The sequence below is a fragment of the Somniosus microcephalus genome, chromosome 4, assembly GCF_052327205.1.
Source record: "Somniosus microcephalus isolate GS21.2 chromosome 4, FLI_Smic_1.0, whole genome shotgun sequence".
In the NCBI taxonomy this organism is placed as follows: Eukaryota; Metazoa; Chordata; class Chondrichthyes; order Squaliformes; family Somniosidae; genus Somniosus; species Somniosus microcephalus.
In genome coordinates this window covers 236,508,293-236,530,815 of record NC_140990.1, presented here as the reverse complement: position 1 = coordinate 236,530,815, position 22,523 = coordinate 236,508,293, and the positions used below count along the sequence as shown (strand labels likewise).

General features: G+C 44.7%; 1 protein-coding gene across 8 annotated transcripts in view; it reads right to left on the bottom strand.

The window, feature by feature from the left end:
• Positions 1-22,523, bottom strand: part of nckap1 (NCK-associated protein 1) — a 247,554-nt gene that overhangs the window by 137,079 nt on the left and 87,952 nt on the right. For all 8 annotated transcript variants that reach the window (XM_085985938.1, XM_085985933.1, XM_085985932.1 and 5 more), the window contains 4 exons: positions 17,947-18,103; positions 16,625-16,681; positions 14,560-14,656; positions 2,599-2,708 (listed from right to left, as the gene is read on the bottom strand). In XM_085985938.1, coding sequence (XP_085842064.1) covers positions 2,599-2,708; positions 14,560-14,656; positions 16,625-16,681; positions 17,947-18,103 — 421 coding nt within the window. The remainder of the gene's footprint in view (positions 1-2,598; positions 2,709-14,559; positions 14,657-16,624; positions 16,682-17,946; positions 18,104-22,523) is intronic.

The window sequence follows — 22,523 nt, the reverse complement described above, 5'->3', positions numbered from 1 at the left end:
GCAGATGAATATTTAACTAACCTTGCTACCCTTTAGTTATTGCTACAGCTAGTAAGTCTATGAACAATCAAACTAAAGATCACTGAATGTTCAGTTTATTTTGTCATGCTATGTTCAAAAACGTACTAACCAGCTAATTATGTGTAGCATATAGCGAAAAATGCAGAATGTTAAATAAGCCCACACTATCTCTGGACAGTCGCAGTTTTAAACCACTGATGTCTCCATTGTCAAATGTTTAGTAATTTGACAAGCATATTGTAGCTATTAAAAAAGTGTGCTTTAGGCACACAGTTTATAATAATCACTATTTATAGGGTGGGGATTAATTTTGTTCTTGTAAAAGTGAAGAATGTCAGTAATGAGTAAGGGGATAATTTAAGAACATAAGAAATAGTAGCAGGATTAGGCCATACAGCCCCTCAAGCCTGCTCCACCAATATCATGGCTGAACTTTTACATCAACTCCACTTTCCCGCTCTATCCCCACATCCCTGGATTCCCTTAGTGCTCAAAAATCTATCAATCTCAGTCTTGAATATACTCAACGACTGAGCATCCACAGTCCTCTGGGGGTAGAGAATTACAAAGATTCACAACCCTGAGTGAAGAAATTCCTCCTCATCTCAGTCCTAAATGGCCGACCCTTTACCCCGAGGCTAATACCCCCTAGCTCTAGACTCTCCAGTCATGGGAAACAGCCTCTCAGCACCTACCCTGTCAAGTCCTCTAAGAATTTTATACATTTCAATGAGATCACCTCTCATTCTTCTAAACTCCAGAGAATATAGACCCATTCTACTCAATCTCTCCTCATAGGACAGTCCTCTCATCCCAGGAATCAGTCTAGTGAACCTTTGTTGTACTCCCTCTGAGGCAAGTATATCCTTCCTTAGGTAAGGAGACCAGAACTGTACACAATACTCCAGGTGTGGTCTCACCAGGACCCTATATAATTGCAGCTAGATTTCCTTACTTTTATACTGCAACCCCCTTGCAATAAAGGCCAATATACAGGTACCATTTGCCTTCCTAATTGCTTGCTGTAACTGCATGTTAACTTTCTGGGATTCGTGTACAAAGACGCCTGAATCGCAACATTTACTAATCCTCTCACTTTTTTTTCATTGTCACCCAATGCTCACGTCAAGCACTCTCAGGTTAGATTTAGTACAGCCAGTTGCAGAGTAAAGCTCCCATTATCTTGCTCTAACTTAAGAATATCAACTACATCAATGTGAATTTTTCCACATTCCACACCATCAGTCTTTGTCCTTTGAGCGAGACTGCCAATTTAGTACTAAATTAGCACCAGTATTATGTGGACTCATACCCAGTAGGAATTGCTTTTGAGAGTGTACCTATTCATTTCTTATAGAATCCTTACAGCCAACAATGATGAGACAGCCCGAGTTAGACTTAACCAGAGTACGTACTAGAGACTGACTCAGTCTGATCACATTCATTAATCCAGATTTTGAAATGTAGAACGGATTATATCCTCCCTTCTTTCTTCCATCACACTTTTCACCTAACAATTCCTCATCCTCAGCAATTAGAATCTTCAACTCCGCTCCCCTTGCTCTCTCTCTCCTCTGAAATCACTACCCTCTGTAAACTTCTCCGTCCATATAAAATCTCCTATCCATATTCAAGTCACACCTTGATCTAGCCATCTTCCATTCCTCTCCAATCCTATCGATTCGATCATTAAGGCCATCACTGACCATTTTTTTGTATTCTTCACCATGCACATCCAGCAACACCGGTTCAACCCTACTTCTTTCAGCATCTGCTTACAGGAAAAAACTCTCCCTCAAGAGGTTTACAACCACACTTTCAAACACCCAACGTCTAGCCTTTGGCTCTCTATTAATCAGGATACCACTGCAGCTGCTGATTTGCTCAACCACTCCCTCAACTCTACTTTTAATGCAAAACTTTCAATGTCTCCCACTCCTGTCATTTCCACGGTAAGGCCCCATCTTCATTCACTCAAGTCTAAAGGGTGCAAACTTGTGTACTTGGCTCAAGTGCTTCGCTAACAAAACATATCTGGCTTGATCACATTAAAATCTACTGGGCCACTCTCTCCACGACACCAAAACTGCCTACTACACATTCTGGAGGGCAAAATAAACCCAGACTCCTTTTCTCTATGAACTCCTTAAACCCTTCTCCCATGCCCCTCCACCCTCACCTCAACCAGAGCAAGAAGCTCACAGATATCTTTGCCACCAAGATGAATACTATCTGTTCAGCCAAGTTTGTTGCTTCCTCCCTCCCTCTTGCTCCACAAGCCTAGTCTCCACCCACTTCCCCATCCACTCTAGCCCTCAACCCGTCGCTCTCCAGTTCCACCCCATCTTGCCCTACCCTCGCTATGCTGTCCACAAGCTCTACCCCCTGCTCCATCGACCCCATACCCACTTCCCTTCCTGCTAACTGATGTCTACTCAGCTGTCCCCTTTATTTCAATACTGCTGTCCTCACCCTTTCCTCAAAAGACCCATCTTGGACTCCACAGTCCTAAATAGCTTAAAAAAAAATCAGAATTGTGCCATAAGAATGATATAAAATTAACACAAAATCACTTACTTGTCTATAAAGTCATCACTGTTTCTTGTTCTTGGAATGTTATCTGCATGACGAAGCAGCCAGATAATTTCATCACGTGCAAAAGATAGAGCCATGAAGACAAAGAGTGCCTATAAGGAGAGAGTCTGAATTATAAGTCACAAGAAATAACAGGATTACATTCTGCTGGTCTGGTATTTTATTAGCTTTAATTTGCCTCAAAAGTGAGTAATTGGAGTATGCAGTGTCAGCTAGATGGCAGAAATTACCCAATTTACAGGGCATACCAAAATTGTTGCAAAACCAATTATTACATACATTTAGGTATCATATAACCTTTATCCTTTGTCAAGTTATCCTTCAAACAGCGCGGACCAGTCCAGATTGCAAATCTCTAATCTGAACACTGAAGAAAGATGGGATTATTATCTATGCCTGATGAAATTCAGACACCTTTTCGAAACCAGAGATGTCAGGCTAATAGCAGCTGTGGCTTAAAATGGAGGGCGCAGAGCTTGCTCAGCAGTAACTTCAAATCCCAAGCTATATACAGAGGTTCAAAGGGCTGTTGGGTCTTACCTTACCATGAAACTACAAAGATCAAACAGTGCATCCCTGAGGAGAATCCTTCATACAAAGAGAGGATACAGGAAAAAATCAAAAGATCATGAGAAGTAGGCTTCACTCTGCTTACTAAAAGTGACTTCTGGTTGTCTGTAGTTGGTGGGGGTGGGGGAGGGTGGTGCAGTCCTCATCTGTTCAAGTAATTGTTTCATGTTCTAAAGTTTGAACACTGGATTTGCACCAAAAAACTGAATTGAAGCAGAGGTAATAAAGAAACCATTGCTACAAAAATTACAACATCAACTTCCAAAACACTTAGGCCATGCACTTCTGGACAGAACAGTTTCAACAAGTTGTTCTAGAAACATAGAAGATAGGAGCAGGAGTAGGCCATTCGGCCCTTCGAGCCTGCTCCGCCATTCAATGAGATCATGGCTGATCATCCAAATTCAGTACCCTGTCCCTGCCTTCTCCCCATATCCCTTGATCCCTTTAGCCTTAAGAAATATATCCAACTCTTTTTTGAATATATTTAATGAACTGGCCTCCACCGCCCTCTGTGGCAGAGAATTCCACAGGTTCACCACTCTCTGGGTGAAGAAATTCCTCCTCATTTCAGTCCTAAATGGCTTACCCCTTATCCTTAGACTATGACCCCTGGTTCTGGACTCCCCGGCCATCATAAACATCCTTCCTGCATCTAGTCTGTCCAGGCCTGACAGAATTTTATAGGTTTCGATGAGATCCCCTCTCAATCTTCTAAACTCCAGTGAGTACAAGCCCAGTCGACACAATCTCTCCTCATACGTCATTCCTGCCATCCCAGGTATCAGCCTGGTGAATCTTCGCTGCACTCCTTCCATGGCAAGAACATCCTTCCTCAGGTAAGGCGAACAAAACTGCACACAATACTCAAGGTGCGGTCGCACCAAGGCCCTGTACAACTGCAGCAAGACATCCTTGTTCCTGTACTCGAACCCTCTTGCTACGAAGGCCAACATACCATTTGCCTTCTTAACCGCCTGCTGCACCTGCATGCTTACCTTCAGCGACTGGTGCACAAGAACACCCAGGTCTCTTTGCACTTCCCCTTCTCCCAATCTATTGCCATTCAAATAATAATCTGCCTTCCTGCTTTTGCCACCAAAGTGGATAACCTCACATTTATCCACATTATAGTGCATTTGCCATGTTTCTGCCCAATCACCCAATTTGTCCAAATCGTACTGGAGTTTCACGACATCCTCCTCACAGCTTACCCTCCCACCCAGCTTTGTGTCGTCTGCAAATTTGGAGATATTACATCCAATTCCCTCGTCCAGATCATTAATATATATAGTGAACAGCTGGGGTCCTAGGACCGATCCTTGCGATACCCCACTAGTCACTGCCTGCCACTCGGAAAACGACCCGTTTATTCCAACTCTTTGCTTTCTGTCCGCCAACCAGTTCTCTATCCAAGGTCAATGCCTTGCCCCTAATCCCATGTGCCTTGATTTTGCACGCTAACCTCTTATGTGGGATCTTATCGAAAGCCTTCTGAAAGTCCAAATACACCACATCCACTGGTTCTCCCTTTTCTATTTTACCAGTTACATCCTCAAAAAATTCCAGTAGATTAGTCAAGCATGATTTACCTTTTTGTAAATCCATGTTGACTTTGTCCGATCCTGTCACTGCTTACAAAGTGCTCTGCTATTACATCTTTTATAATAGATTCTAGCATTTTCCCCACTACCGATGTCAGGCTTACCAGTCTATAATTCCCCGCTTTTTCTCGACCACCTTTTTTGAATAGTGGGGTAACATTAGCTACCCTCCAATCCATGGGTACTGTTCCAGAGTCTAGAGAGTTCTGGAAGATGACCAGCAATGCATCTACTATTTCTAGGGCCACTTCCTTAAGTACCCTGGGATGTAGATTATCAGGCCCTGGGGATTTATCGGCCTTCAGTCCCATCAATTTTCCTAACACCATTTCCCTACAAATACTGATTTCTTTCAGTTCCACCCTTTCATCAGGCCCTATGTTCCCCGGCATCTCTGGGAGGTTATTTGTGTCCTCCTTTGTGAAGACAGAACCAAAATATATATTTAGTTGGTCTGCCATTTCTTTGTTCCCCATTATAAATTCCCCTGATTCTGACTGTAAGGGACCTAACACTTGACTTCACCAATCTTTTTCTCTTCACATATCTATAAAAGCTTTTACAGTCAGTTTTTATGTTCCCTGATGGCTTACTCTCATATTCTATTTTCCCTTTCTTAATTAATCCCTTTGTCCTCCTTTGTTGAATCCTAAACTGCTCCCAATCCTCAGGATTATTGCTTTTTCTGGCCAATTTATATGTCGTCTCCTTGGATCTTATGCTATCCCTAATTTCCCTTGTTAGCCACAGTTGAGTCACCTTTTTTGTTTTATTTTTATGCCAAACTGGGATGAACAAATTCTGTAGCTCATCCATTCGGTCTTTGAATGTTTGCCATTGCCTATCCACAGTCAACCCTTTGAGTACCATTCCCCAATCAATCCTACCCAACTCGCTCCTCAGACCATCGTAGTTTCCTTTATTTAAATTGAGGACCCTAGTCTCTGAGTCAACTACTTCATTCTCCATCTTAATGAAGAATTCGATCATATTATGGTCGCTCAGACCCAAGGGGCCTCGTACAACAAGATTGCTAATTAATCCTTTCTCGTTACATAATACCCAGTCTAAGATGCCCTGATCTCTGGTTGGTTCCTCGACATATTGGTCCAGGAAACCATCCCGTAAACACTCCAGGAATTCCTCCTCCACAGTATTGTTACTAATTTGGTTTGCCCAATCTATATGTAGATTAAAGTCACCCATGATGACTGCTGTGCCCTTATTGCACGCTTCTTTCATTTCCCTTTTAATGCCATCCCCAACCTCCGCCTTACTGTTTGGCGGTCTATATACCACTCCCACTAATGTTTTTTTCCCCTTAGTATTTCTCAATTCTACCCATACAGATTCCACATCATCAGAGCTATATCCTTCATTACAATTGTATTAATCCCTTCTTTAACCAGTAATGCTATCCCACCTCCCTTTCCTTTTTGCCTATCTTTCCTGAATATCGAATACCCCTGGATGTTGAGTTCCCAGTCTTTGCCATCCTTGAGCCACGTTTCCGTAATCCCAACCAAATCATATTCGTTTACCTCTATTTGCGCAGCCAATTCGTCCACCTTATTACAAATGCTCCTCGCATTAAGACAAAGCCTTCAGGCTTGTTTTTTTAACGCTCTTAGACCTATTAGAATTATTATTTACTGTGGCCACGTTTGATTTAAACCGTTGATTTCTCTGACTGCCACTTTTGTTTTTCTCCTTCCTATCTTTTGCTTTTATCCGTTTCCCTTTCCTCGGTCTCCCTGCTCAGGTTCCCAACCCCCTGCCATTTTAGTTTAAACCCCCCCGAACAGTGCTAGCAAACCTCCCCGCAAGGATATTTGTCCCGCTCTGGTTCAGGTGCAACCCGTCCAACTTGTACAAGTCCCACCTTCCCCAGAAGCAGGCCCAGTGATCCAGGAAACTAAAGCCCTCCCTCCTGCACCAACTCTTTAGCCACGCATTCATCTGCTCTATCCTCCTATTCCTATACTCACTAGCACGTGGCACCGGCAAAATGTAAAAAAAAAAAGTTCTGAATCACCAGCTATACTGCTCATAAATCAAATCTGTTGATTTGGCAAGATGGACTTGGGCTGGTAGCCTAAATATCTCAGGAACATAGGAACAGGAATAGGCCATTGAGACCTCTCAAGCCTGTTCCACCATTCAACGAGATCCTCGCTGATCTGTGACCTTACTCTATATACCCGCCTTTGGCCCATATCCCTGAATATCTTTGGTTATCAAAAAGCTATCAATCTCCAATTTAAAATGAATTGATCTAGCATCAACTGCCATTTGCGGAAGAGAATTCCAAACTTCTACCACCCTTTGTCTGTAGAAGTGTTTCCTGATTTCACTCCTGAAAGGTCTGGCTCTAAATTTTAGACGATGCCCCCTAGTCCTAGAATCCCCAGCCAGCGGAAATAGTTTCTCTCCATCTACCCTATCTGTTCTCCTTAATATCTTGAAATCTTTGATGAGATCATCCCTTAATCTTCTAAATTCTAGGGAATACAACCCTAATTTGTGTAATAGCAAAATACTGCGGATGCTGGAAATCTAAAATAACAAAACGCTGGAAAAACTCAGCAGGCCAGGCAGCATCCGTGGAGAAACAGAGTTAACGTTTCAGGTCGAAGAACTTTTGTCAGAACTGGAAACAAGCAGGAAAAGGAGCAGATTTTAAAGCAAGCTTAGGGGCTGGGAAATGGGGGAGGGGATGAAAGAACAAAAGGGAAGGTCTGTGATGGGATGGAAGGCAGGAGAAGTAAAGAGGCATTAAGAGATATTCAAGGCAAGAGGAGATGGTAATGGGACAGGTTAAGAAACAAAGGATGGCTCTAGATGGAGTGTGAATTGCGCTGGCAGAATGAATGAAAGACAGCTGCCATGTGGGGGAAAAAAAAGTGTGGATAAAAAATATAAATGTGATAGGGGCCGAGGTTATGATCTGAAATTGTTGAACTCTATGTTGAGTCCAGAGGGCTGGAAAGTGCCTAATCGAAAGATGAGGTGCTGTTCCTCGAGCTTACGCTGAGCTTCCGTGAAACAATGCAAGAGGCCGAGGACGGTGAGATCCGAGTGGGAATGGAACAGTGAATTAAAGTGACAGGCAACCGGAAGCTCCAAAAGGTGCTCCGTTCAGTCCGTAAGGGGGACCCCGAGCTTCCGGTCGCCTGTCACTTTAATTCACTGCTCCATTCCCACTCGGACCTCACCGTCCTCAGCCTCTTGCATTGTTCCACGGAAGCTCAGCGTAAGCTTGAGGAACAGCACGTCATCTTTCGATTAGGCACTTTACAGCCCTCTGGACTCAGTTCAACAATTTCAGATCATAACCTCGGCCCCTATCATATTTATATTTTTTATCCACACTTTTTGTTTGTTTTCTTTTTCCCCCACATGGCAACTGTCTTTCATTCTGCCAGTGCAATTCACACTCCATCTAGAGCCATCTTTTGTTTCTTAACCTGTCCCATTACCATCTCCTCTTGCCTTGAATATCTCTTAATGCCTCTACTTCTCCTGCCTTCCATCCCATCACAGACCTTCCCTTTTGTTCTTTCATCCCCTCCCCCATTTCCCAGCCCCTAAACTTGCTTTAAAATCTGCTCCTTTTCCTGCTTGTTTCCAGTTCTGACGAAAGTTCTTCGACCTGAAACGTTAACTCTGTTTCTCCACGGATGCTGCCTGGCCTGCTGAGTTTTTCCAGCGTTTTCTGTTGTTATTCCTAATTTGTGTAATCTCTCCTCGTAACTTAAGCCTTGAAATCCGGGTATCATTCTGGCTCCCTCCAAGGCCAAGGCCCAAGGTTTTTCAAAATCATGAGGGGTCTAGACACAGGAAGATAGAGAAACTGTTCCCATTGTCGGAAAGGTCAAGAACCAGAGGTGACAGATTTAAGGTGATTGGCAGAAGATCCAAAGGCGACATGAGGAAAAACTTTTTTTACGTAGCAAGTGGTTATGATCTGCAATGAACTGCCTGAAAGGATGGTGGAGGCAGATTCAATCGTGGCTTTCAAAAAGGGAATTAGATAAGTACCTGAAGGAAAAAAAATTGCAGGGCTACGGAGAGAGGGCAGGGGATTGGGACTAGCTTAAGTGCTCTTGCAGAGGCTGGCACGAGCTCAACGGGCCGAATGACCTCCTACTGTGCTGTAACCATTCTCTGATTCTAGGTGTGGTGCCCAGAGCTGCTCACAGTACTCCAGGTGTGGTCTAACCAGGGTCTTCAGAGGTGGTCAGTAGATTCCTGCTAATGAGTTCTCGTTAGCCAATTTAAATACATGCAAAATGCAACAGCAGTTCTTACCCCAGTGGACAGACAGTGACTTCAAGACTCCAGAAACAACATTTAACTGACCACCAGCCCCTCTATTTAACAAGAATGCAAATGGAGTAATCAACTTGAACCTTCTGCTTTTGAGAATGTCAAATCTATGTCTGATTCACAAACCACCCACTAGGCTGAGTGCAACAAGCTTTCCATTGTTAATACATTGGATTGGGGAGGATTCACAACTGGGCTACTGACACAATGGACTGAAATCTTAGGAGGAGCTCTTTATAACAGGATCACATATTCTCTTGCTATATATCATCTTTACTCCGGCAGCTGATCTACAAACTGTATTCTTCACCATAGGCTTCACTAGGATTAAGTACAATGCATACTTAAACTTGGCATATTGGAATGTAGCTGATAGCTGGGTCCAAAGTAAAATAATTTGGGCACAGAAAGAGCCCTCATGACCAACAAGAATGTTGATTTGAGGACTTGCAGTCAATAGAGCCTGATTAATTTAGCTTGAATATTAAGACCATCATCTTTTTCCATTGTAACTTGCCATTAACAAAAAATGACCAGGTTCTGGATGTTGGTCATTTCAAACACGAAACACATGGGCCTAGAAATTCAGTATAGCCACGTTCGGGGCGCTAAAGTCGGGCGGCCGCTAAAGTTCGCGCCACCTTCGCCGATATTCAGTCGCATCGCCCCAAGAGGTTGCTGCTGCGCTAAAACAGGCGATGCACGACTATCATTAGGCGCTAAGCCGGCGGTCCGGGGCGATACCCCCGAGGGCGGGCGCAGCGCAGGTGCGGCGAATTGCTGATTGACGGCAGGCACGCTGGCGCCGGTCAGCTCTTAAAGGGGGAGGGTGGATTTGTTTGCCTGCCACGCCCTGCACACTGCAGCCCTGAAGCTAGGCCTGACCACTTCTGCTTCATCTGTGCAACGCCCAGGGCTATGGAGAAGGCCAGGGAGAGAGCGCAGCGCTTCAGCGAGGGCGACCTGAGGGTGCTGGTTGGCGGAGTGGAGCGCAGGGGCCATGTTCTGTTCCCAGGTGGCAGGAGGCCGCTGCCCAGCGCCTACCAGAAAGCCTGGAGGGAGGTCTCAAACAGGGTGACTTCCAACAGCGTGGTTCCCAGGACTCCTGTGCAATGCCAGAAAAAGTTCAACGACCTCACTCGGGTTGTCAGGGTGAGTACCCTTTCCAGTGTCCTCCTCATCCCTGCATGTGCACCTCACTTTATGGGCAAAGGGGCCCGAAAGCCCTAATGGCCAGCCCTCATCCAGCAGCTATGGGACTGTCATGAAAATCACTTGCACATTCAGCACTTTACACACTGTACAAGCTATTCCATCATGGGAGGCAGTGCAGCCAAGATCAGGGCTTCACACTGTCAGGGCCAGTCCACCATGGGAGGCAGTGCAGCCAAGATCAGGGCTTCACACTGTCAGGGCCAGTCCACCATGGGAGGCAGTGCAGACAAGATCAGGGCTTCACACTGTACTAAGAGGCCGTCCTTACTCTTGCAGGCCAAGGTGGCGCACAACCGCAGGAAGCAACGTGAGACCGGGGGAGGCCGTCCTGACATCAAAGAGCTCTCCGACCTCGACCAGCGTGTGGAGCGCATTATGGCAGGACGGCTGATTGGCCCCGTCGCCAGTGGAGATGCCGACCCGGTTCTGGGCACCAATGGTAAGGGCATCACCTTTTTGACCTCTCTCTTTCCACTTGCGCCTCAGATCAGCATCCTTTGCCACTGTCCGACCAATGCAGTGCATGGCAGCACTCATGCCTCCCTCGCTGCCGCCCTGTCCTCACTCTGAAGCAACTCTTGTGCCTCCCTGCTTTCAGATGGTGAATCGCCAGGTGAGGAGGCGGGCCCTCAAGCTGCCACCGTCAGCGATTCAGAATTCGAGGAGGAGGAAGAGGAAGCCGGCCCATCAGTGCCACCCTCAGCCGCGCCAGCCCATGGCGATGAAGGGGACACGTCTTCCCTGGAGGGGAGCCGGGGGGGAAGGGTCGGAGGAGAGTGAAGCTCCGGGGCCCAGCGGCCTGCAACAACGCGGGAGGGGTGGGGAAGCTCGGCGGACTACTCCCCAGAGGGTGAGTGCGGCCTCCAGTCCTGCGACGGTGAGCGCAGAGGAGGTGCGGCTCCTGGAGGAAATGGCCGTCCAGGCTGAGCGCAGGCACAGAGCTCATGGCTGCAGTGGCAAGGATGCCTGACTCCATTGAGTCTCTGTCAAGGAGTGTGCAGGAATTCAGTGCAGCACAGGCCAGGAGTCTGGAACAATTCAGTGCAGCACAGGCCAGGAGTCTGCAGGACTTCGCGGCAGCACAGGCGGCTTCTAGCCAAGTGCTCAGTCGTGCCGTTCATTCACTGGCTGGTGTCATGCGGACACAGACCAGGGCCACACGGGCACTAACTGCTGCCACCCTCGCTGGATCGGCCAGGCATTGCCAGGGCACTCGCCGCGCAGCAGCAGCCCAGCAGTCTGTTCTTCAGCTGTTTGCTGCGCATGCTGCAGTGCTGGCCCGTGCGAGTGCCAATGTCTCAGGCGACCAGGGAGTACCTGCGATCTGTCAGGTTGGCACCATTCCTGCAGCCGACACTGCCACTCCACCATTGCAGCTGCCACGAGCCGCTGGACAGACTGCTGCCACCCAAGCAGAGTTGGAGCAGTCAGCAGCCAGCCCCTCCAGGGCCAGAGCTGGTGCAGGCCGACCCCCAAGGGCATCTGCCGTCTCGCCATCTGACCCTCAGCAGCCTTCCCCCAGCCTTGCTGCAGCCACTGGGGTCCCACTGAGGAGCTGCTGCAGGGCGGGCAGGGGCCAGTCACGGATGCGAAAGGCATCGCCCTCGCAGGGCAAAAGGTAGAAGGTCTGGCCAAATGCTTTGTTTGTTGAAAGGCCGAGACTGGTGTAGTTGTGTTTTTGTAAGGCCGAGACTGGTGTCTTTCTTTGTTTTGTAAGGCCGAGACTGTTCATTTTGTGTTTTTGGAGGGGGCTTCTCTCCATTAGTTTGTAATGTGGGAAGGGCAGAGGTTTCCAAGTAATAAATGTTCTTAAATCGCACTGCCCATGCTTTATTTTGCAAGTCCTGGTTGCCCTGCTCGGCTGAGGGCTTGTGGAGCGGCTACATTCATCTGGTGACATTGGCACAAGCCATTCCCTGAGAGGGGGCCTAGAACCGACGTTCAATAAGCCGCCGACGGGCGGCCCTTGCACTTTCTGCCTCCCTCCTGTGCTGGTCCTCCTCCTCCTCCTGTGGTCCTCCAATCTCTGGTGGCAGTGGCTGAGTCCTGCGGATAGCCAGGTTGTGCAGCATACGACCACGAAATGGGAGACTCGCTCCGGCGAATATTGTAGGGCTCCACCGGAACGATCCAGACAGCGGAACCGTTGCTTCAGGACGCCGATTGTTTGCTCAATGATGTTCCTGGTTGCTTGATGGCTCTCATTGTATCCCTCTTCAGCAGGGGTGCTGGGCGCACAGAGCGGGGTCATCAGCCAGGTACACAAAGGATAGCCTTTGTCCCCGAGAAGCCATCCTCGTGGGTGAGGCTGGGCCTGGAACATGTCTGCCACAGAAGTCTGGCGCAGGATGAAGGCATTGTGGCTGCTGCCTGGAAAGCGGGCATTGACAGCTAGGATGAGCTGCCTGGGGTCACACACCAGCTGAACGTTGAGCGAATGGTAGCCCTTCCGGTTGCGGTAATCCTCGGCATTCTCCAGAGGTGCCCGCAAAGCCACATGCGTGCAGTCAATGGCGCCCTGCACCATGGGGAAGCCCGCGAATGCTGCAAAGCCCATTGCACGCTGTTGCTGCTTGACAAGGGCCATGGAGAAGGAGATGAACTGACGTCTCCTTCTGAAAAGGGCATTGGTCACCTGGCGGATGCAGCAATGCACGGCGACCTGGGAAATGTTGGAAATGTCCCCAGTAGCGGATTGGAAGGAGCCGGTGGCATAGAAGTTGAGAGCCACCGTCACCTTCACTGCCACCGACAGAGACGTCCTGCTCCTCAGATGTGGCTGCAGATCACCGCCAAGCAGGTGGCAGATCTCAGTGACCACCGCCCTTCGGAATCGCAGCCTCCGAACACACTGCTCGTCAGACATGTTCAGATAGGAGAACTGCTGGCGGTATACCCTGGGTGGGTAAGGCCTCCTTTGCCGACGCCTGTTGCCCCCTCTCCGGCTGGCCAGGGCTGCCACTCTCTCACGGCGTCTGTGAGCCCTTTGAATGCAATGGAGTAGGCCAGCGTTTGCACCCATTGCAGCCCCCATTATATGTTTGCAAACAATGATATGACACTGAAGGCAAAGACAAGTGGAAAGCTGTGGCCTGAAGCCACAATTACCTGTCCGAGTGTTGAGCCAAAGCAGAAAGCTCTTTACCTTTGTCTCTCTGCAAAGATCCGTCTCTCAAAAAGGAGTGCTGCAAAATGGCAGCCTTTTCTACTGCAGGAGGTGTGCCCTTTAATTTGCGCCCCCGCGCCCCGCATCGACTGAGAACCGTTCCCCTCTACCAGTCGCTAGGGGCGCCAGGCGCACAATAGGGCGTCGCCACTGAATTTCCGGTTTGGGGCGCACAAAGGGCGTTGCACGAGGAAATGACGTCAGGATCTGCGCGCAAAGACTTTGCGCCGCCGCTAAATCTTGAGTGAAGTTGGGGAAGAGGCGCAGATCGCGTTGCGCCCGGCCGCTAGCCGCCTAGTGCCCAACATCTCCTCCTCGTAAGGCGCTACCGGCTGGCGCAAGCAACTGAATTTCTAGGCCATGGTGTCCCACCACAGGGATTGACTTGAGTAGAGTACCTCATACTTCAATTATAGGCCTCACAATGTTTGCAACTGGAGTGCATCCTCCTACATACATTGAATGAAGGGCAAAGCTTTTTCACAATCCAGTATACCCGATACATTAAAATTCACCCAGTAGATATGGTAAATAGTGACACAGGCCTGCAACATACTCAAAGTACATTCTGTGCACAGTGCTTCTGGTTTGTTCGATTATGTGTCGGAGGAACAGTAGTTTGAGCCTCTATTATATGAAATTACCTGTCCTGACAAGTATCTGTAAAAACAGTTCTCCCACCTCCCAGGACTGGAAAAAAAATCAAAAATGGCTATTTTCTTAAGCCTATTTCAAGAATACTATTATATTTGGGTATCACATTTCTCTAAATCCACTTTAAACATGTTCAATGTGTGGTGGGGGGAGGGAGGGGATCCATTTTCTGATGTAATAACTAATAGCAGGTGTAAGTTTTTAAAACTAAGGATATATTGCATAGCACCTTTGCTCAAATCAGGATATGAAGCCGAAAACAAAAGAAACAATTGCAGTTTTGTCTTCATTGTGCTAATGCAAAGGTTTCAACAGGTAGAGCAGATTCTGTAAACATCAATTTCATAAGGATAGGGGTTTGGCATAACCTCTATTGGAATAAAGTAATTTATCTGAATTCAGTACCTTTGGACCTAGCAATCCTGGTTGGTCAGCAAGGACAGTGGCAAGCTCTTTTAAGGCAGACCGCAAAAACTTGCGCCGCTCTCTGTGTAGTGGACCACTAAAGGGGGGGGAAAGTTATAATCAATGAAAATAAATATTAATATTCAGTGGTTAGCAGAAAAGCAAAGAAACAGATGTTTAACCATGAATAACCAAATATACCTTAAATACTCCAAGTACACTAGATACTAGTTCCTAAATGAACCATATGAAATTTTCTTATACATTTCTGTACAGACAGCAAGTCAGATTAAAATCAGAGGAGAATTCCCCACAGGTAGACAAGAAAAATAAAAAAAAGGGAACACACACACACACTTTCATGAATATTAAATTAGGCTCCTTAAAACCTACCTCTTTGACCAAGCTTTTGGTCACCTGCCCTAATTTATCCTTATGTGGAAGATCGGTGTCAAATTTTTGTCTTAAAATACTCTTGTGCAGCTTTGGATGTTTTACTACATTAAAGGCGCTATATAAATACAAGTTGTTGTTGTACCCTAGGGAGTCCATCGGGCCAACCAATTTGCGTTTTTATGTATTGGTTAATTTACTAGCACAATATCTCTGTCGGTGTTAATGCATAAAAAACATTTTCTGCAACGAAAAAACTGTTCCACTTTGGGTAGCTGTACTGTCGTTTGGAAGAAAGGTGCTTGGCAGTTTAGGCATCAGTCCAAGGCATATAGTGTCCTTTACACTTAGAGCTAATCTTTTGTACACCTTTTGCGTATGTCATCACCGTGACCTTCTCCATCCATAAAACCAAATCACATTGCATTTAATTCCATTCCATCCCTATTTAGTTCAACACCAATTGTACTAATCAGTCTTGCTCAGGAAAACCAAATTTTTCTTTTTCTTAAATACTGTTGGTAAAATAAATGCTAATCAAATAATTTCAGATCTGTTAATTAGGTCTGTGGTTATCTCCAAATAGATTAAAAAGTAGCATTATTATTCCCAAATGATACAATGCGATGAACCAGTCATTTTATAATTAATTTTAAAATCCTCTAGGGGTTACGATAATAACTTTTTATCCTTGGACATCAATAATGGAAGATGGTTGACCACAGGTCTATTTCATGACACCTCAAACTCTGAATATTTATTGAATCACTCCCGTGTCCTCCACTCGTTAAGAGTGATTGTGCAAAGCACGTGCAGCTATGCTGTCTACCCCAATTAAGTCTTGAGCGGAGAACACCAATGAGCCAATTGGATCAAATCCTAACAGAGGGGCCGTTAGCAAATCCCTTTTTTTTTGATGTGGTAGATATCTTCAAAATTGTGAAGGGTTAGAGTAAATGGTGATAAATTATTTCCACTTGTTGGCCAGATGGTAACGAGACAATACATATTCAAGATAATAACAAAAAGAATTAAAGGGAAGGTTATTATTCTTATTTTATTTTAATTTTTTTTAAAGTAGAGGTTGGTTAGAATTGGAATTTTCTACCACAAACTGTTGCTGAAGCACAGTCCCCAAGTACTTCAAAAGGGGAATTTGGCAGCTGTTTGAAAAGATTATAAAGGTTACTGGGAGCAAAATGAATATTGGCATTGGACAAGGTGGCTCTTGTGGAAAAAAATCATCAGCACAAATTTGGTGGGCTGAACGGCCTGTTTCTGTGCTGTAGCATTCTATAATTCTAGGTGTCACACAACTCACTTATGTTTGTCATAGGCCAATTGCTAGTCTCAATTTTCAAAAGGGCAGAAGGGGGTCCTGTTAAGCACACATGGTGGGTTTACAAACATCCACATTGAACTGGAAAATGTATGTCCAATACCATGGCAAACATTCATGAAATGTAAAATAACAGAAAAAGCTGAAAAAACTCAGCAGGCCAGGCAACATCCGTGGAGAGAAATTATGAAATTCATGAAATGTATTTTTATTCCTCTGTTTGATTACTTTGGGCCAGATACTTGGGCCTTTTTTGATATTGTATCATTTCCTTTTTTGGTATTAAAGTTTTAAACACCTTCAAAATCAACTGCAAACTTTAGGTGTACTTACGCGTGTGATAATGCCGTCTCTCTGCATTCACGTATATCAGCTATACGTTTGTTGTAGCTGTGAAAAAATGAAGTAGAAGCTTAATTGATCACCATTGTGGATTTTGATTGAAATTCAAAGTACTTGTAAACCCAAAATAAGCACAATGAAATTTACATTTGTAAAGGCTGAAAAGAAGTACTGAACGATTTGGCGATCCATTTGTTTGGGGAAGAAAAAGTGCATTTTTAAAAACATGTAATCAAATTTTAAGAGGTACAAAATCAGTATTCAGTATGGTATTAGGAAGAGAATAGGAATTAATATTTCTTGGTAACTAAAGGTAATTTTAAAACCAGCCCCATATTTGTTTCAACTTCATAATTTCATCATGTGTTTATTTTGGAAATGTAAACCATAAAGCACCACAAGATTTAAAAAAAGACTGAATTTTATCTTTTATGCAAGTTTATCTTATTTTCACGGGTAGTCCAATGAGCCCCAGCTATTTACAATTATGTCTGCATAATGATTCCAAATGTATTCGTCTCCTAGGCCATTTGGGAGATATGCTGTGTGAAGTTTTACTGGATTTTCCTTAAAAATTATTGAAGTAACTTCAAGAATTAGAAAGAAAATCTTTGGAGCAGACATGGATACTGTAGTATCTAAAGTAGCAAAATTTGTAAGCAATTTAAGAGAATTGGGTAGTACAGAAGCAACAACTTCCGACTTCTTCAGCCCACCCTAACAATTTTGAAGCAAATATGACTACACATCAGTTAATGCTTATCTATATAAACAAATACATATCACTAATAAATATGCTTTTAAATAAATATCCAAGACATAAAAATATTGACTAGAATTTTGATAGGATGAGCAAACTTTGGGGAATACTTATAAACCAAGATTTATGGGGAATACAGCTGTATAACTACTTACAATTTGTTCTCACCACTGTAAAACACAGCAATTTTACAATTAAATTATCTTGAAACATGTTTATCAAAGATAATTAAACAATCCAGATTCCTTTTTCAAATACTTCTGCCTCCACCCCCCCAAACATTTGTTAAACAGTACACGTCACAATACACACCTGGAACACCATTCACTGTTGTCAAGCAACACAATAAAATAGCATAATCTCAGGATCTTTGTTTTCAATATTGTACATACTGTACGGGCAACAAAATGCTTTTTATGCAATGTGTATTCCAATAGAATACTGCTCGATTAGTTTGGTAACACTTGCTTTAGTACCCGTCACAAATTATACATTAATGCTCTACTGGTGCATTAATTTTTGTACAATTACCAAATTCAAAGAAATAAATTACCCTTTTATGTTCATGAACAAATCTTCTGCAACTTTGTGAACATGGAAGACTTCATCTCTGAAGAGGGCAAGACAGGAGCTGCTCTGCAGGGCAATCTTCCACAAGTTCAGAGCTGCTGTATCGGAGTTCAGGTTTCCATGGCACAGGATAAAGCCAACTAATAAAAAAAGGTAAAAACATGTCCTTATATCACATTTGCATGAACTAAATATCAAAATGTTTCATACTTCGAGAAATATTTTGCACTACAATGTAAATCAAGGCCATCCGCTTTATCACCAACTGAAATACTACTTTTTTAATTATTGAGGCAAGACATCAATTATTCACCCCAATGAAAAGGATAACCCACCCACCCAGCCCCGCCTTCCCTAGCAGATAGTGGAATTGATAGATAACGGAGATACCGCTGGAATAACCAGCTGCTCGGGGGGGAGTGGAGGAGTCTCTATGTATGGCTTGGCTTACATTCTATTTCTTCTCAAATCTTTTGAGTTATGATTCTATAGCTGACAAATAATTTGAACAGAAAACTGCATATGAGGTGATCCATGTAGAAAAAACCCTTGATTATGTCCTTTTCCTCTCTCTCCTTACATTGTCTCTCCAATTTCCCCCTGAACAGCTAATCAATGTGCTCCCATTGCTGCTTCTTACAGTGTGGTTCACTTGTCTCACCTTCCCATGAAAATTGTTGTGCCTAAGCAAGTATGCAGATAATGAAGCCCAGTTAATAGGCCAAGGCAACTGTGGTCTGCACAGAGTGATCTTAAACAGAGTGCTTCTAAACAAAGCATTAAACTTGGAAACTTGGAGAGAGTGGGAATTTGGAGCAGAGGGGGAAGGAGGTGCTGCTTTTTGCCTCCAATACTTGGAGTGCTTTGTGTTGCAGGTAAATATTGACGTTAATCAACCTATAGCTTAAACTAGATCTTGTAATTAGCTAAAAACTAAACTACAAGCTAAGTTAATTAAATACATAAATTTTAACTAACTAAACAAATAAACAAGGTTATAAAGGGATGGCAGTGCAATAGGTGTGCCGCAACAGCAGCATGTGGGAGTTTGTGGAAATCACCGTGATCCCGGACGACCATGTCTGCAGTAAGTGTCTGCATCTTGAGGAACTTCAGCTCAGAGTTGATGAGCTAGAGTCCAAGGTGCAGACACTGCAGGGACAGGGAAGAGTTATCTGGACACGTTGATCCAGGAGGCAGTCAGACCCCTTAAGTTAGGTAGTGGTACAGGTCTGGCTAGTGGTCAGGGACAGGAGGGCGTGACTGAAACTCAGGCAGTAAGGGGACCCCAGGTGCAGTGCTGGAGGTGCCTCGGCCTTTGTCCTTAGCTGTGTGAATGAGGGCAAAATCTGCAGGGTGGATGAGCAAACTGACAACAGCACCGTGGTACAGGAGGCCATTCAAGTGGGAGTGAAAAGGAATATTGTAGTGGTAGGGGACAGTATAGTCAGGGGGATAGGTACTGTTCTCTGCAGCCGCAACCGGAAGTTTCAAAGGCTGTGTTGCCTGCCTGGTGCCAGGGTTAAGGATATCGCCTCGCGGCTGGAGAAGAATTTGGAGTGGGAGGGGTGGGAAAAAGAGGGGTGAGATCCACTTGCCGTGGTCCACATAGGAACCAACGACATAGGTAGAACTAAGAATGAGGTTCTGCTGAGAGAGTTTGAGGAGCTAGGGTCCAAATTAAAAAGCAGAACCTCAAAAAGGTAATAATCTCTGGATTGTTACCTGAGCTGCGTGCAAATTGGCATAGGGACAAGCAGATCAGAGAGGTAAATACGTGGCTCAAAGAGTGGTGTGGGAGGAAGGGGTTTGTAATCATGGGGTCTGCCACCAGTACTAGGGAAAAAGAAAGCTGTTCTGTTGGGACGGTCGCCACTTAAACCAGTGTCCTGGCGAATCGAATAACTGGGGCTGTAGATAGGGCTTTAACCTAAAAAGGGGGGAGGGGGGTCAGGTGAGGGGAAATTTAGAAATCTAAAGAGAAAAGTAAAGGCAATGGAGCAGTGTAGCGATGAGAGTAAAAATAAGCAGAGTGTGACAGGAAGTGACAGAGAGGTCAACGGTAAAAGTGCATCAGCGAATAAGGTGAAAGCAAGGAATAATGGTAAAAAGTTAAAATTAAAGGCTCTTTATCTGAATGGATGAAGCATTCGTAACAAGATAGACGAATTAGTGGCACAAATAGAGATAAATGGCTTTGATCTAATAGGCATTACAGAGACGTGGTTGCAAGGTGACCAAGGTTGGGAACTGAATATTCCAGGGTACTTGAAGTTTAGAAAAGACAGGCAGAATGGAAAAGGAGGGGGTTTGCCTGATAATAAAGAATGACATAAGAACAGTAGTGAGAAAGGATCTCGGCTCAGAAGATCAGGAAGTAAAATCAGTATGGGAGGCAGTAAGAAATAACAAGGGGCAGAAAACACTGGTGGGAGTAGTTTATAGACCCCCCAAACTGTAGCTATACCATTGCAGAGTATTAATCAACAAATAACAGGAGCTTGTAACAAAGGTAATACAACAATCATGGGGGACTTCAATCTTCATATAGACTGGGCAAATCAGCTTGGCAAAGCTAGACTGGAGGACTAGTTCATGGAATGTATTCGAGACAGTTGCCCAGAACAATACGTCATGGAACCAACCAGGAAACAAGCTATTTTAGATCTTGTATTGTGTAATGAGACAGGGTTAATTAATAATCTCATAGTAAAGGATCCTCTGGGGAAGAGTGATCACAATATGACAAAATTTAACATTGAGTTTGAGTGTGAAATACTTCAGTTGGAAACAAGAGTCTTAAACTTCAATAAAGCCAATTACATAGGCAAGAGGGGCAAGTTAGCCAAGGTAGATTGGAAAAATCAGCTTAAAAAGGTATGATGGTAGATAAGCAGTGGCAAACATTTAAAGAAATATTCCAAAATTCTCAATGAATATATATTCCACTGAGAAATACAAACTCCACGGGAACAGTGATCGATCCGTGGCTAAAGAAGTTAAGGATAGTATTAGATTAAGAGGCTTATAATGTTGCGAAGAATAGTAGTAAGCCGGAGGGAGAGCTTTAGAAACCAGCAAAGGATGACCAAAAAATTGATAAAAAAGGGAGAAAATAAAATGAGAGTAAACTAACAAGAAATATAAAAACAGATTGTAAGGGCTTCTACAGGTATGTAAAAAGGGAGAGTAGCAGCAAAAGTAAGCATTGGTCCCTTAGAGGCGGAGACAGATGAAATTATAATGTGGAGTAAAGAAATGGCAGAGACTTTAATCAAATATTTTGTATCTGTCTTCACAGAAGACAACAAAAGCATACCAAAAAATAGTGGGGAAACCATGGGGCTAATAAGAGTGAGGAACTTAAAGTAATTCAAGTAGAGAAAAAGTACTCGAAAAACTACTGGGACTAAAAGCCGACAGGCCAGTATCGGGAGTGGTGAGAGCGGAGTTTCAGTGAGTATTTAAATTCATTTCGCAAGCTTTTTTTTTTTTTTTTTATAAACAGAGGCATACCAATCTCACATACCGGCGGCGGCGTTCCACAGCCGCGTCACAATTCAAAACGTGACGTGGGCAGGAGGATGCAGCTGATTGGCTGAGTACAGCCAGGTGAGTATTTATACTCTATAGTTTGACAGTTAAGGCTCATAGTTTATAAAGTTTAGAAGGTCTTAATTTTGTGGTTATAGTTTCTAAGGTCTCTGTTGTGTAACGAGAGTGCTAGGAAACAAGGGCCCTTGAGTATATCATTTAATTGTAGTATAATTGGTGGTATTGATTTAATTTAAATTAATTAAAGGGTATGTCATGGCAGCAAAGCTCAGCCCCGTGGCATGCTCCTCCTGCACTATGTGGGAAATCAGGGACACTTCCTGTGTCCGACGACCATGTATGCAGGAACTGTATCCAGCTGCAGCTACTGGCAGACTGCATTGCGGCGCTGGAGCTGCGAATGGATACATACTGGAGCATTCGCGATGCTGAGGACGTCGTGGATATCACGTTTAATCAGTTGGTCACACTGCAAGTAAAGGCTGCACAGGCAGGAAGGGAATGGGTGACCGCCAGGCAGAGTAGTAGGTGCAGGCAGGTAGTGCAGGGGTCCCCTGTGGCCATCCCCCTCTCAAACAGATATACCACTTTGAATATTGTTGGGGAGGATGGCTTATCGGAGGAAGGCAGCAGCAACCAACTTCCTGGCACCATGGGTGGTTCTGCTGCACGGGACGGGAAGAAAAAGAGTGGGAGAGCTATAGTGATAGGGGATTCTTTTGCAAGGGGAATAGACAGGCGTTTCTGCGGCCGCAAACAAGACTCCAGGATGGTATGTTGCCTCCCTGGTGCAAGGGTCAAGGATGTCTCGGAGCGGCTGCAGGGCATTCTGGAGGGGGAGGGTGAACAGCCAGTTGTCGTGGTGCATATAGGTACCAACGATATAGGTAAAAAATGGGATGAGGTCCTAAAAGATGAATATGGGGAGTTAGGAGGTAAATTAAAAAATAGGACCCCAATGGTAGTAATCTCAGGATTGCTACCAGTGCCCCGTGCTAGTCAGAG